Below are 16134 nucleotides of genomic sequence, written 5' to 3'. Positions count from 1 at the left end.
GTATGGAGTTGTACTGTGACGAAGCTCTTTCGGAACCTGAACGGCAATTGCTGACGTTGCATTATTTTCCGCAACTGGGTTATTTCTGCTGGATCCACCTGCGTCTGACAAGCATGGGAATGCACTTTGTTTACTTGTGATTCATAACTCAACTGGGTTATATCAAACGATGGATAACTATCCTAAGTTAATGTCCATCAGGCCAAATATATATAATTTTGCTAGACCAATGCTGAAAGATGACAACCAGCCTATTTGAATTGAATTTGACTAAAGCCAACAGAAGTTTAAAAGTCCGGTTTATTCAGCCAAGGAGGATATAGAACAGAACATAAAGACGAGGACCTGTGTGAATTCAGTTAAGCTCATTTACATAAACGGTAAATATAATAACATTTACCCTGAGGGATTAAAATGTAAACCCCCTTGGCGGAACAGAAGGGCCCCAGGGCACACGGGGTACATTGAATCCGGTTCCGAAGCCGTGCTGATCGCTTGCCCAGCCGTACCGCCTCCGTGTCTGCCGCCTGGCCTTGGATGACACTTTGCCTTTTAAACCTGATGCGTAGCAATGCAGCATTGCTGTGGCACACGTGCCCCATTAATCGATGTCTCCATTACTGTTGTATCCAGCGGTGGGTTTCCATGACACTGTATACCTGCGAGCGAGCGAGCGAGCGAGCATGTGTGTAATGAATTGATCAGCGGAGACGGACGCCACAGGAGCATGTGGCCCTCCTGGGGTGTAAACGATGATGAACCTGTCATGTGTAACCCCCCCCTGCACCTCTGAAGGTGTTATCTGTGATTAGAACAAAGCTTTAACCCTTGTGCTTTCAGCTTTTCTTTTGATTTTATACGCAAGAGCTTCTATAGCTTAGTCACTCCACATGTTTCTGCTTCGTGATAAATTGTCATATAACGTCTAACATTAAAATGCAAGTTATTTCCGAGTACATTTTACGATAATTGTACTAATAAGGACTTTGTCACGCGCCCTTTGGACGGAAAATAATATAAATTAATAGAATAAAAAGATGGCCTCTATTAAGTATGTTGTTACCCTTGATTGATCGAATTCTGTAAGCGATTACTTTTCCCAGTTATTTTTTAACATATGCATAACTTTAAGTAAAAAAAAAAAAAGGTAATTTCATAAGTGCGAATAGATTTAGTCAGATCTAACTGTAGTGTTGACCAAATCAAAGGTGTCTCATGTTGATAGTTGATGGACACAAAGTTCTTTATCGTTCATTTGGTAATCTGATGGACCCAACGCAGTAGTTCTCTATATGGCCACCAGAGGGCAACATTGCTTCACTGTCGGATAAGTAACGCACTCAGCACCCTCCTCCACCCAGACTCCATAGGACACACCGGATAATTCTCTGTATTAGCTCGAACAGACTGGCAAGGCTACTGCTCTAGAAATTCGGCTACCTTTTTATTTTATAATTTCATCATTGGGCTTTAAAAGCCGGTCCAAGGTCGTCTGCCCCTCAAATTCCCAATCAAGGCCAGCTATTGCAACTGATGATGTTAACAAAACGGAACCCTCAGCCCGCTCCAAAACAAACATTTAGTCCCCGGTGAAATGTTCCGCTGATTTTAGAGGCAGGCCGGGGCAGTTCCAGGTTGACTTAATGAGTCGCGGCTCCGCGTGAATGGCCTGTAGTTGCTGGCCGTTGCATCATGACCCTGTCTAAATCGTGGCTCACGGCCTGCCAATAAGCCCCACAAACCGCCCCGCCACCTCGACTCTCTAATGGCAATAATGGGCGTTCTCAAGCAGGGCAGGTTCCCTATTTTGGCCTGGGATTGAAACTACCTCAATAAGAGGTTGTTTCAATAGCGTAGCTCTGACGTATACAAATAAGGCGCTACAGCTAGAGACCTGGTTTTTGGTTGTTCGCTCCGCTGGGCTGCTACTGTGGTCGATCACGTCGATGGACCTCCGAAGCCTTGATCTCGCCGGTGATTGGAGGAGCCGGAGCCGCATGGGTGACCAATGGCACAATTAAACAGTGTACATCGTCAACCCGATACCTTGACCGGGTATTGATTTTCAGAATGGTTATATAACCTAAAAACAAATGGAGAAATGGTGATTAGTGACATTAATATGATCCAGCAGGTAATCCTGCTCAGGAGCATACCAACAAATAATCTTTTCTGCTTTTGATTACATGCAATACGAACAATCAACACTATATAAGCATTGAATGACGTATTGCAATGGAGTTTTGGTGATAATATATATTAGGCAATTCCTTGCCACAGCCTGGCACATATTCAGTCCTCCTCTCCCTGGTGGGGGGGGGGGGGGGGGGGGGGGTGCTTTCCAGTTCATCAAGTTGTCTCCGGCTGTCTCCTAGTGAGACCGACCCTATCCACCCAGACTCCCTCAGTGGAGGTGATGAAGTGCTTTAAAGCAGAGGCCCCCAGTGGGCTTTTGAGCCCAGAAATGTCCAAGAACATTCTTTGAGAAATAAGAGGAAGACTTCCAGATTTTATTTTTCAACCTTGACCCTAGTGTCGGATGACTTGGGATCTAAGGGTCTTGCATAAATACAATAAATGTTTAAATTGTCGCTGTTTCGGGGGAGAAAGCTGCAGCTTTAATCCGTGAAAGCAGGCTGCAATGTTATCCTCCGGGGGGGGGGGGGGGGGGGGGGGGCAAAGTACATCCTCTAAAGCACTTGTTTTTGCCACAGACACTAACCCTTTTGCTTGATCCCGGTCTGTTTGTGATTGTTCAACCAAGTCTCGCTCCGAAATGTTGTGGTTGCAGGGAACTTCCCTATTGTCGTTACAATCTCGACTCTCCTTCACCCAAATCATTTGGATAGCAAAGCACCTCTTTCTGTACAAACTAACTCTCCCCCTCCGGCTCTTACTCTCGTTTCCACTGTTCTCTTCCTGCAACAAATCAACTCATTATCCTTCTCCTTGGGTGAGCCTTGGTTGGACACGGTAACAAACAACCAAGTGAAGAGAAAAGTTTGGTCATATTATTGACAAAATAAACTTTCAAGGAAAAACATTTAAAGCTAATGTCAGACCCTGGTGGATTCTCAACACCTGACATTTAGTCAACAAAAATTCTTCCTACTAAGTCGCGTCCCATTCCACATAGTTCCCTAGCTAAATATTGGGTTCACCGTTCAGCCACCATTAGTGTTGTTCACCATTCACACGTACAGCAATGTTGTGGAAGATTTCCGTCTTGCACCCTTTCATACATGGCACAGTAGCGCCACAATAGATGGGTCAAGGGACAGTCCTGCAACACTTGTGGATTTTTATTTGTATTTAAAATAAATTAGCTTTAGTGAAAAAAAAAAAGCCCTGGTGTGTTTTAAAATAGTCAGTTTCAACTATGTCCTCCACAGAGTCTGCTTATTCGTTTGCACACTCAATGTGATAGTGTCCTATGTCAGACGGACCCTGTACGTGCCCCTCCTGGCGATGTGACTGCTGCTCACATTCACAACACAGCCATACAAGCTTTGATCCAGAAATGTGACTAGGTACTGGACTGGCAAATTGCCTTTACAGATTTCCCGGAATATTGATTCGTGTTCCCATTACACATCACCACATACAGGAAATCTTCCGGAAAGGATAATATAAAAAAAATGTGGTCCACATTAGTCCTGTAGACCCAACAGGATTGGAAAACGGGTTTGAGCAAACCCAACGTTTTCCTTTAAGACATGGTCAGTCACGTGCTCCCACTGATCGTTTATCACTCTCCCTCTGTCCTCAAATTATTCGTCGGTCATGTTAATCTCGGGTTGCCATTCGCTCCGTGTTTTGCGCAGGCCTGTGTCGGGGAGAGATAGATTTACGACTTGGAAATTAAAAAATGACCAGCAGGGGATTTGGCTGGCAATTGATTTTGCACACTTCAATTTTGAGCCTGTTGATTTACAATTTTCTGTCCACCTATCAATCTCAGGGGCTCTCCACGCGAAGCGAGCTTACTGGGCCAACTGCTGTTGAGTGGGATCGATAATGTGCGAGTGTAGGAGAAAATTTCAGTATAAGTGTGTGTGTGCTTTTGCTCCTCATAACAGGTGCTTTGTAGCCACTATAGGGGTCCTGGTTGAGTATAGTTAACTAACCTTGTCACACCAGATCAGCTATTATTTTCCAACACCAAGCCATAAAAATTACATTTCGAAACGATGGCTACCCAGACTCGGCAGTTGACAATAGAGAAAATAACGTAAATCCTGAACGTTATTGTCGACAGCACGCACTTTTAAGGAAAGACATTTAAAGCTAATGTCAGACCCTGGTTGATTCTGAACACCTAGCATTTAGAGTAAATTAAAAATATGTAGTGGGTTGACATTTATAATGGGGGGATGCAGATAAGGCAAACATGGAACATCACCACGTTCTGTAGTGTACCGAATGATTTGTATTGCAGCTACTCGTAACTGCAATTTAATCAAAAGAGTAAACAAATGTATAAGGGACACGCGTGTCTGCTCGTACCGCACCGCTTTACTGTAAAGGTGGTGTGCTCGTCTGTATATATCATCCATCTACAGTAATCTCTAAATCGGACTCGCGCGTCTCCAGAAGCCAATGGGCTCCACTCCCGATGGGAATTACTAAAGTGTTTGTGTGCCCCCTCGCCGGTTGTTTAAGGCCAGATGGCTGGCAGGGCGCCCTCCTCCAGCCCCTCTTGGTCCCGCTCCTCTGCTATGGCTGGTTCGGTATTTAAGTGTGTGATGAACAGATTGCCAGCACCTAGATTGCTCGGGGCATCATGCCTGAGTTTCCTGACCCTTGCTGATTGAGGGAGAATGGAGTGGTCGGCGATGGAAAGCAGGTGTGTGTGTCTTGACTGACTGTCTGTCTCTGCGTCTGTGTGTGTGTGTGCGCTATGCTCGAGTGCCTACAGACAGTCTAACCCTCCGGTACATCAACCTTTCTCCCCTCTCTCCGATCGCTTTTCATTGTGTTCAACCCCCCCCCCTCCCCTCCCCGACTGCCCTTCTATGCTCACCCCGTCCCCACATGTTGGATATTATTACTCCCACTTCTCCCTCTCTCATCTCCCAACCCGTTCCCATATTATTCTGCATTCCCTGAGAATGCAGAGTTATCTATCTGTCGGCCCCGGCATGGCGCTGGGGGTAGAGGGCAGCACACCTACAATTCCGAAATAAATAAATTCAATGGGCTCAAAAATATCGAACACTTTGTATCAAAATTAGTTTATAATATTTGAGTTTAATTCATTGCAATGGCCTACATATAAAGAAAATGCTGCCTAAATTAGTTATTTGTGTACATTTTTTTTAATTTTGAAGATTGTTTTTGCAGTTTGTGCTTTGTTTGAATTGAGTCTTATTTCCACTCAATTGTGATTAATCACTAACATGAAAATATAAAATGTTTTGATGGAAACCACCTGGGAAGTTAACCAAGAATGGTATATAGTCTGCAGGGATTGTAGTGAAAACAATAAAGGGTAAAAGTGCGATTTCACAGGGTCCTTTAAAGGAGATTTCAAAATATCGAGATATATATCGTGAAATGGAGAAAATGTATCGGGGATATTCATTTTTTCCCATATCGCACAGCCCTCGCATTCCCCCCCCTCTCCTCGACTCTGAACGTGTTCCGCACCCACGCCGCGGCCCTCTCTCCGTCGCACCTGGGCGACCCCCCCCCCCTTCCGACCCAGACTCGCCATCCATCTGCACCCCTCTGACGCACTCAGACGGGGCGCGAGCCTCTGGGTCAGGGCGAGGACAGCGCCCGTATGCCATTCATTTATTTTATTTTCATTTTTCTGACTTCCCACAACACCCGGTTCCCCCGCGGCTCCCTCCAGTTGCGTGACGGGATTCGCCCGCCGCTGTTATAAATCATTGTGTGTGTGTGCGTGTGTTTGTTTGTGTGTTTTTTTTTTTGTGTGTTAGTTTGTTCTTGTTTTGCGTGTATGTGTTCAGTCAGGCTTGTGTGTGTGTGTGTGCATGGTACATGTTGTTTCGTGGTTCCATGGTCTGTGTGATGAAGGGTGAGATGTTTGACAGCGCTCAGTTGGCCGCAGGTACGGCAGGGTGTTGTGTTTTTGTAGGACGCTGCCGCTGTATGTGTGTGGGTGCGTAGGTGCGTGTGTCTGTGCTCTATGTGTGTGTGTTATTAATGCCCATGGCAGTGACCTGCCGACACCCAAATCAGTTTGATTTATGCTCTCTATGCCTTCCCCTCCACTCCCTTCCGTTTCCCTCTTCCTGTTCATTCAGACTGCAGCCTTGTCTCCTTCAGGGGTTCTGTTCGACAGCGTGTTTTATATATTCATACATATAGTCTATAAGATGTGCTGATCTTCGCTCATGTATTTCAATGCGTCTGTCCATTTTTTGCAGACTCTTGATAACGTTTAGAAGTGTGTGTGAATATCATGCATTTATACCTATTGTATCGCATGTGTGCGTGCCTCTGTCTGCACGGGCACACGCACTGTGTTCGGTGCCGTCGCGGACAGTGTTGTCAGGCAGGCCTGGTGCTGGGATGAGCCAGAGCACACCCTCTGTGCTCATTGATTTCTGGGAGCACAATCTCATTGGGCTGTGTTCTAGTGGTGCTCGGCAGTAAAGACGATCCTAATGGGTCTCTGAATGCTCTACCTCGTTAAATAACGAGGTCCTCGTCCTCGATCCCCCCCCACCACCACCTCAACGAACGCTTGGTTCTTAACCACCTCCCTGTTTGTATTGGGTCCGAGTGGTCTATAGATATACCGTACCAGCAACTTTTGTCCGGAAAACCAATTTTGACCACAACCTAAAATATAGCTAGCAATCATTCAAAAGGTGTGTGTGTGTGTGTGTGTGTGTGTGTGTGTGTGTGTGTGTGTGTGTGTGTGTGTGTGTGTGTGTGTGTGTGTGTGTGTGTGTGTGTGTGTGTGTGTGTGTGTGTGTGTGTGTGTGTGTGTGTTCAGTAAGTCTATAAAATCTCAATAAATCTGCAGTAATATAAACCGTAGCAAGGGTAATAATAAGTAGTGTCTCTGGCTGGTTTAGTGCTGCTTTTGCTTCAATATAACGGTCAAAGGTCTATCCTTTAACTCACGTGCCGGCGAAAGGAACATATTTATCATGAGGGATCTACAAATTATAATAAGTGCATTCTACATCCATCCATTTTTGTGTATGGTCAATTCTTCTTAAAAAACGTAAACGTTGTTGCTTTTCATGAGTGATAGTATTTTCTTCATTTCACTGTCCATTGATTTATCTGTGCTCTTAAATCACGGTCCTTCAGCGATTGGACCCTCACGCTATATGAGGTCAAAAGGTCTGGCGGGTCAGGGTCCGCCCATCATGTATTTAATCCCCATAACATTCGTTCATTTAATGTTGCGGATGGGGTGCTTTATCGGATGCATAACCAGTCGATCGATTCCATTGATGTAGTATGTCCAGGATGCACTTAAGATAATCGGTAGATGACCGAAGTGCGTTCTTGTTTTTCAGCCAAGTACCATCAATGTTTTGTTTTGTACTGGACTTTGACTTGCACACGACAAAATGTAATCGTAGTTGTGCGAGTACAATTCTTTAGATGGGTTAGCACATTGTGTTCATGAGAATGGATAGGTCATTGATTGTTCACCCATTGTGTAGCGGTTAGTTAATTTGCTTGTACTTGGGTTCAATTCAATGGGGAAAATTGTCTTAACAAGGATACAAAAACGAATTTGCAAGATGGACTAAAGGTTCCTGAGAAACGGCTAATAAGTACAAGGCAAAGTGAGCAGCTAATGCGCCAGCCTTTCAGAGAGCGGGGAGAAAGGGCGAAAATGTATCACAGAAACTAAGTTGGCAGCCAATAACCTGAAAAGGAAGTTATTGATGGTGATGAGAATCTACCACATGTCACCGCAACCTCTTTTCTCCTCCGCACCTCATTACTGTCTGGTTCCAACATCCAAACCACCGGATGCAGCTCTTAAATAAAGAATGGGTTTCGCTCAAACCTACTAAACCCCAGAGTCCAACCGTAATAAGCCCGCTCCTCGGTTACCGACTGACGGTGCTCCTACCTCTGCCCCCCCCCCCCAGGTGGTCCTGAAGATCATCAAGCACTACCAGGAGGAGGGCCAGGGCAGCGAGGTGGTCCAGGGGGTCCTACTGGGCCTGGTGGTGGAGGACCGCCTGGAGATCACCAACTGCTTCCCCTTCCCCCAGCACACCGAGGACGACGCAGACTTTGACGAAGGTACTTTCCCTTGCACTTGAATATAGTACTAAGGCCCAATCCCATTGCTACCCCTTACCCCTTCAAAACAAGGGGGAGGGGGTAGAAATGGGATTGGGCCTAAGCACCGTGTAGCATTTAATCCTAGCTGTCCTTGTTGTAGAGGGGGAATGGGTTGACCTGACGATTGTCAGTGCTTGGAACCTGGTTCTATGAACGTCCTTACTGTACCGACAGCGATATATTCTTTCTCTTCTCACTTATGTACTCATTGTAAGTGTCGCTTTGGATAAAAGCTTCTGCTCAATGTGAATGTGCTTTAGCAAGGTTTTTATTGTTTTACGTGGCTACCAGAGAGTGCAACAGCACCTTCTTTAACTAGCAACAGGGTGACCTCCGTTGTCAGTGGGGGGTTGTAACTGCCATCACTCCTCAAACTTGCAGGGGGTTGAGGTGTGACTCTTGCTACCGTGGACGGATATACATCACGCCGTGTATTTATAAACCTTGACGGCAGATCCTCAAAGACTCACTCTGAGCCCTTGGACCCCCCCCCCCCCCCCTCACACACCCACCACCACTGGACCAACCTGGTCCGCCCACCTCATTCAACGTACACCATAGTATTTTCTCTTTTTTCCTCTTCTTTTACACTACACCTTGTTAGTGCAGCTGCAGCGACTCAGTACAGGGCCAGTGAGGCGAGAACAATGGTATGGTGGGGGAGGTGAGAAGAGGCGAATCCGGCTCTAACAGGCATCGCGCTAACAAGCCTTGCTGTCTGAAAATATCCCCGACACACAGGCTCCAGCGGTGGATAAATGTTTGTTTTGTCAGTGTAAAGAAATAAATAAATTGGAGCCACCACCGTGTCTTCACACCTTTGTCCGTTAATTAGGGCTTTAGAGCGGGTAAACTCCTCTAATGCCTTGGCCACCTTGAAACCTTTAAATCATTTTTACTTTGAACCAACTAACAACCGTGACGGTTGTTTGTGTGAAGGAGCCTTCTGATAGCCTCAAGGTGGTTGGCGATAGTTGGATGTGACTCGCTGCCGGTCTGAGTCAACAGGGAGAAATGTGATTTGAATTTTCCCCAAGCAAAACCAACTCCCTTTTCTTTGTTTGGTTAGGGTCTTAGTGGCTTGTTTAACTTAAACTGCTTGCAAAAGGTAATATTAATAACTTGAGTTTATATAGCGCCTTTCCTAGTACCCAAGGACGCGTAAGCCCCTTTTCCTCCGACAGTAACGGCTCACTCACCTTTACTCGGCCCTCCTTTTTTTTTGCGTTTCTATCGCCAAAATGAGGCACCTGGTACTTTTTCAGTCTGGCCTCCGTCATTGTTCCGTCTGATACTTTTGTGTGACCTAAACACACTGCTGGCCACTGATTGGCCACGGTGAATAATGATGAGCGCGACTTCCGAGCCTGAAACCCGACGCCCGGCATCCGACACCCGGTATCTTTAGATACTAGCATCAGCGTTCAGTCAACAATAGTGAGTGATTATTGAACATGGCAGGATCAACTCAGCGACATGAAGCCAGATGTGGATTCTGCAGCGGTAGAGACTGGGTTCTTACGCTTTAGTTATTCCAGGATGGAATGCTGGCTCATCCAAAAACAAGACCCAAACTCTGGGACTTTACTTCGACCGGAGAGGGACAAAATAAAATAACATGCTTTACTTTTGGCAACTGGTGAGGAACAAAATATCAATTTTGGGAGGTTTCCACCTTTTACATTGGTAATGAGCCCCCCTTTCCCTTTCCATTTTGACCCTGCGACTATTATAATTGGTTGTTCCAATATGTTTGTGCACACGTTATTAGTGTTATTTTGAGTATAAATTAGTCTGCGTGCTACAATGCACTTACTAAATGGTCTTCGGCAGATTCGGTTGAAGGAAGTCCTTTTGACAAATCATATTGGTATCGGATGCTATAGTGAATGAAGAGGAGAAAATGGCTTGACCGCTCTTTTTTAGCAAGACCAACTGTCCTCAATGAGCTGGTTCTCATCGGACACGGTCGGCCGGTCAGTGTGTGAGCAAAAGTGAGGCAAAAAATACAAATGCACTTTGACTAGTGGCTAGATAAACGCTTTTTAAACGCAGTCAATGTACTGTATACCAACTGCTTGGCCACGGTTTCAAACGACACTGTGTCCATCTATGGAGTCCTCTATGGCACTAGAGTGGAAGGTTTCTGATTGGATGACGGAAATGGAAAGGGCAATGGCTATGTGTAATCACCTCAACGCAGTAAGTTGCAGATGGCGCAATTCTGTTCCCTGTGTACCCTTTAGCCCGCCAAAATAACACCACACATTTTAAAGATGAACTGAACTGAAATTTGAAGTTTAGTTTATATAACATGTATTGTCTGCCTTCTCATTGGTACAAAAACTAAAATTGTCTGAACTTGCTTAAAGGGATAAAATTGTACGGTGATATTGTTGTTTATGTTACGGGTGCCGCCATGTTGGTGTTCAACAATCAGCTACGCAACTGGCATGGTAACCTACTTCTACTCTATGATTCTAGCAGCCATAGCAGGGAATGAGTCGGACTCTGAGGCTTGCTGAAATGGCTGATGTTCGCCAACTAGCCGATTGCTGATGTAGAGGGAGTTACACTCGAAGAAATAGTTTCATAGTAAGATGTATCTATGCAATATCCATCTGTGTAATATCCATCAACATCCACCAGAAAGTAAACCTCCAACATACACCTAAAGTAAACGTGACACTCGTGAATCCGCCTTGCATCTATGCACATCCGCAGGTGTATCTCCCAGCGTTTTTTGTAATTGGGAAAAGTTGAGCTGACCGTTTATTCAACCCAAAAAAAAGCTGGCAGCATTTTTTGTCCTAAAAGCACCGAAAGCGTTTTTTCTACCGCCTAGCAACGAACCTATTCTAGACCCGACATTACTCACCTACTACGTATCCAGGCTAGAGCCCATTAGACATGTCGTAGCTATCGACATGTTCTGTAATTAAAACTATTAATCGCTCCACCGGCACTTTCCCGAGTGATTTGTCCGCCATTGTTTCTTGTTTTGACAGTTGAGTTTCCTTCGTGACGAAGTGTCAATGTTCCGCTTGAGATTGGTCAGTTGCCAAAAAGACGCCTGACGTCGACCGCTTTCTTCCTGAAAGTTGAACTTTTTTCAACGCTCCGTATGGCAGAAAAAAGCGCTGGGAGAGGCGTTTAAAAAAAAAACTGCCCCGACTTTTTCCAGAAACACTCTGCTCCATAGGAATATAATGTAAAACAAGCGCTGGCAGATTTAAAAAAACGCTAGATGTGAACACGGCCCAACATGTCTTTCAGGCCCCGTCCACACAGAGCACATTTCTTTTGGTGAAACTGTCTTTAATAACCATGTTATTAGGCAGATAATAAACCATGTTCTTGTTCTCTAATAGGTCCATGGTCCCAGGGTGGTTTCAAATAGGGCTGGGATAAATGATTATTTTTTTAAACGATTAATCTAGCGATTAGTTTCGATTTAGATTATCGATTATCTCCCCATTAATTGACTAATAGCAATTTATACATGTTGATTTACATATCTGAATGAAAAAAAACATGAATTCCTTAACATTCTAATGCATGTTTTTGCATTAAAATTCCAAAATAAAAGTGCAAAGTAATGCATTCTTAGAAGTCAGAGGTAGCATTCAATAAAACCGTGAAGCCTTGAGGCCTTGAAACCACAAAGGCCTTCTGTCCTTCCTGAACCAACAGAATTGAAAAGATTTATGAAAACACAGGCCTCTTTTCCTTGAGTGCATTTTTTAATTCCTTATTCACATAAACATAACAAAGTATAGTAATGCACTCAGCCACTCACCTTTGTCTTGAAAGAATACAGTAACTTTTGTAAACTTGGGGGCTTTAAGCTAATATATAAATGTGCTTTTCCAACAGAAAATGAATAATAATAAATATTCAGAATTCAACATTTATGTTTTTTATGAACTTAAATGTTTTGCAAAGACGACGTATCACGGAATCGTATCCTTTTACATTAAACAATTCCCATACTTTAGAGGAACTACTGTGTGGAGCCTTGCACTTATGAAAGTCTGAGGAGCCACTCGCGTTGCTACTACGCTACGGCGCCGCCATCTTTGTTTTTGGTTTTTCGAATCGACGCGCATTTTTCGCGTCAATGTAATTTATGCGTTGACGCGTTGTCCCAGCCTTAGTTTCAAATAAAACCGGACCTATGCGGATTCGTGTGGACGCCTGAAGCGACGTTAGAGTTGCGTTGAGAGTTAGTTTTTTTTTTGCATTATTTTTGTAGCTTTAAATACAGCCCCTGGTCAATTTAAATACTAACTGTACATTAAAAAGTATTTCTACTCAATCGAAAAGGTTTAACAACTGCCATCTCCTCCTTGACTTGATTGTTTGTATACAGCGTGCAGGCTGGATGCGCGCAGGCTGGATGCGCGCAGGCTGGATGCGCGCAGGCTGGATGCGCTCCACTTTTTTGTGTGGAGACCAAGCGCCTTGAATATGTAGGTACTACAGCGTTTGAACAGCTCAATGCGCTTTCGCAATGAGTCCGTCTTTACGGAGATATTCCTGAAACGCATCTACGGAAAACGGAGGGAGAAAGATAATTTTCGCCTTGTTACTTGTGGTTGCTATTTATGGGGCGCTCCAGCGCCTCGCTGATTCAATGGCAGTGTCCATGCTCCGGCAGCGCCCACACGCACACCAGTCACACCAACATGATCCGAAGGTGGATCTGGAGCCTGAAATTGATCCCTCTCCACCGGGTGGTAGTCGGACACAACGCGTAACCAGCCATATTAAAATGTGTGTAGAAGACGTTTGCTAGTCTGCAGCAACGACCTAGTCCTACCATGCCAGTGACGTCATTGAAAATGTCGGCGCTCTAATACTAACAGACGCATTTCCTTTTGTTGCAAAAGCTATATATATTAATTTCTTAATTATTTTTTTGTCTTTTTTATAATGGTCATAACTAACACGTTATCGTTGTTGATTATTTCAGTTCAGTGCATCTTTAAAAATTCCCCCATTTGAAGGCACTCACCAGAGATGAGGATAATTGCTGTGATTTAAGCCCAGAACTCTCGGGTGTTTGGCCGTGTGTTGTGGTTCCACAAGGAGCTGGACACTGGTGACTACCAAGGCGCTCTATTTCGTCAGCATACGTTCTCTTGCTATTCCCTCGCTCTCCCTGGCCTTGTTGGATGCGGTTCCTGTTCTGCGTTATTCGCTGGCCGGAGCCCAATTCCCCGGTCGACCTCAAGGACGAGGTGCTGCTCCACACTAGCTGAGCCTCCCTTTTGATTCGTTTTTATTTATTTGCCTCCCCTAGCTAAGTCATTCATTCAACTTCAATTAACATTATGGTGTGATGCTGTAGCCTTTTCTGCCTCCCCCCCCTCCCCAACACCAACAAAAGCAGCCAGTTGAGCTGAAGGTGTACTATGGAAAGGGCAGGCATGTTTCCCTTTGTCCTCTTTGCGGTCCAAGCCACTGTCACATATACCGCAGTGTTAAAGTATGCAGGCTAACACCCCCACCCCCCCCCTCCCCCCTACTCTTGGCTGAGTGTGTATTCAGTGACGCTGCATAATCTGCAGATTGATATTCCTCAAAAGCTCCCCAGTGCTGGGCAGTGACCACAGTCGCCTCCGACTCTGATGCGCTAGAAGGACCCAGTGGGCGTGCTGCTGGGTCCACCTGCCACTGTTGACTTTGTGGACTGTCCTGTTCGGGTTTGGTTGAAACTGGCTCATGTGTTCTTATGGATATCTGCATTTCTTTTTTGTGTGTGCTTGTTGCACACCGCTTTATTCACCTTTTTTTTTTTTACCGGCTAGAGACAGATTCCCTCTCACTTTCCAGATGTGTTTTGAGGTTGTGGCCATGGTGCAAGTGTCTGTATGACATGAACACGTTTTAATGATTTTCCCTCAAGTGTGTCCATTAGGGGTGTGCCAAATAATCGTCATGACGATGCATCGCGATTCTAATTTTCACGATCTACTGCATCGATTGTTGACGCCAAGAATCGATTATTAATTAAAAAAAATGAATAATTAAAAAAAAAAAATAATAATTATAAAGCCTATTCACTTTTGTGGCATCAGTTTGTCCTCTTATGTTTATGAAATTATATTGTTGTTATAATGGCAGCTACTTCCAAAAGGGGAAATGTTTGAATGTTTTCATTTCATTGGTTTAAAGGACCACTGAGGCCATGTAAACGGCACTGATTATCCTTATTTTGTTATTTTAAGTTTTATAGATCCTTAGTACTTCTTGCCAGTGTATCCAGTAATAGTCGTTTCAATAAATACAGCTATGTATGAATTGAGTTGCTTTGAGTTATCAATTGAACACACTATCCAGATCATACACAGCCACTGGTAATGGCTTAATTTTTTTTTAACAGTGTTCAGTGAAAATTCGCAATGCATCGCAAAGCATCGCTATAATTCAAGTATCGTGATAGAATCGCATCGTGGCATGTGAATCGTGATACGAATCGAATCGTGACTTCTTTGGCAATACCCACCCCTAGTGTCCATGTTATATGGACGTCCGTGCGGCGTCCATTGCTATGCTGCCTTTCCGTCAACAGGTGCCAGTGTGGAGCCGCTATTGCAGCTCTGGCCATTCCTAGAAAAATACAAAGGAGGGGAGAGAGAGCGAGAGAGAGGGTGAGAATATAGAAAAGGGAACGGGGGAAGCAGCCCCTTGATGATGAACCTTGGCCAAAACCCCAAGCCGCCTCCACCACCTCCGTCCTTGCATACATTGTGTCCTTCTTGTGTGGCCAGGAAGTGAATAGAGAAATATGCGCTGCTGTCGAAAGGCCTTCATTCTCCAGACACGCGGAACAATCGGAAACCCTCCAGCAGAGTGTGTTGATGACGTTTAGCTGTGCACCCCCTGTGGTTTCAGCACATGTAAAAAGATGGCCAGGGAAGCCGGTTTTAAAGGGTAACCACATCAGACTCCTTCTATGATTGGCAACGTGCACTTTGACGTGCCAGTTGATTTTTAGAAAGTAGGATTAGGGTAATTGAGCATTTAGGGAAAGTGCTCTGTAAAACAATGGCTGTGCATCATCAACTGAGGGAAAATGACTTTGCTCTTCATTTGATGTCGGTTGGCATGCTAATATGGTGCTTTTTGGATATGAACATATCTGAAAAAACCCTTGGGGATGATTAAGTAGTCCCAGTGGTTTATTCCAGTATGCTGAACACTTCACCAGGTGAATCTCTGCTTGCTATGCAATCACTGGGCCCTTTTATTCTTCATAATGTCACAGAGGAGAGGACCGAGATCAAATCGGTTGTACTACAGAGTTGGGACACACGAAAGCGGAAGGATATGGTCTGCTTATATTCTCTCCTGTCGATTTGCTCCTTGTTACTTCGAACAGGGATTAGAATTGGCCGTTGATGAATATGTGCATTCATTAAGCAGAATATCGAACGGAGAAAGGGAAATATTTCAGAGCTTATTACCGTTTTGCTTATTACCGTCATCCCTGGTGGTAGATAACTAGCCAGTTCTCTGAAAGTACTACTTGTGAAAACTGAAGGAGCAATTAGCATTTAAAAAGTCCAAAATAAAGGCTTTTGGTTTGGTACCTTTTTTTGTTTTTACTTTACTTTGGTTGTACCTTTTTGAATTTAGTCTTGTGTTTAGTTACAGGCTGTGTGTACACCTTACAAATTTATTCTTATTTCTAAAAACTTTCAAAATTTTTTCTCCCCAATTGAATGTGTGTACCGTCTTTTTTTTTTTTTTGCCACTTAAGCCCTGTAATAGCAATATTTATAAAGGAATTTCTAAAAGGAAAAAAAGGTGCAATGATTCAGTTTGCCTCAAAGT

At 44.4% G+C, this 16134-nt stretch overlaps 1 protein-coding gene across 1 annotated transcript in view; it reads left to right on the top strand.

Annotated features, from left to right (window-relative positions):
* LOC130391493 (eukaryotic translation initiation factor 3 subunit H) overlaps positions 1-16134 on the top strand; it is a 51720-nt gene that overhangs the window by 1271 nt on the left and 34315 nt on the right. The window contains exon 2 of the mRNA XM_056601677.1: positions 8094-8250. Within this exon, the coding sequence (XP_056457652.1) occupies positions 8094-8250 (157 nt within the window). The remainder of the gene's footprint in view (positions 1-8093; positions 8251-16134) is intronic.

Source organism: Gadus chalcogrammus, chromosome 11, assembly GCF_026213295.1.
Source record: "Gadus chalcogrammus isolate NIFS_2021 chromosome 11, NIFS_Gcha_1.0, whole genome shotgun sequence".
NCBI lineage: Eukaryota > Metazoa > Chordata > Actinopteri > Gadiformes > Gadidae > Gadus > Gadus chalcogrammus.
This window is presented reverse-complemented; position numbering and strand designations above follow the sequence as displayed.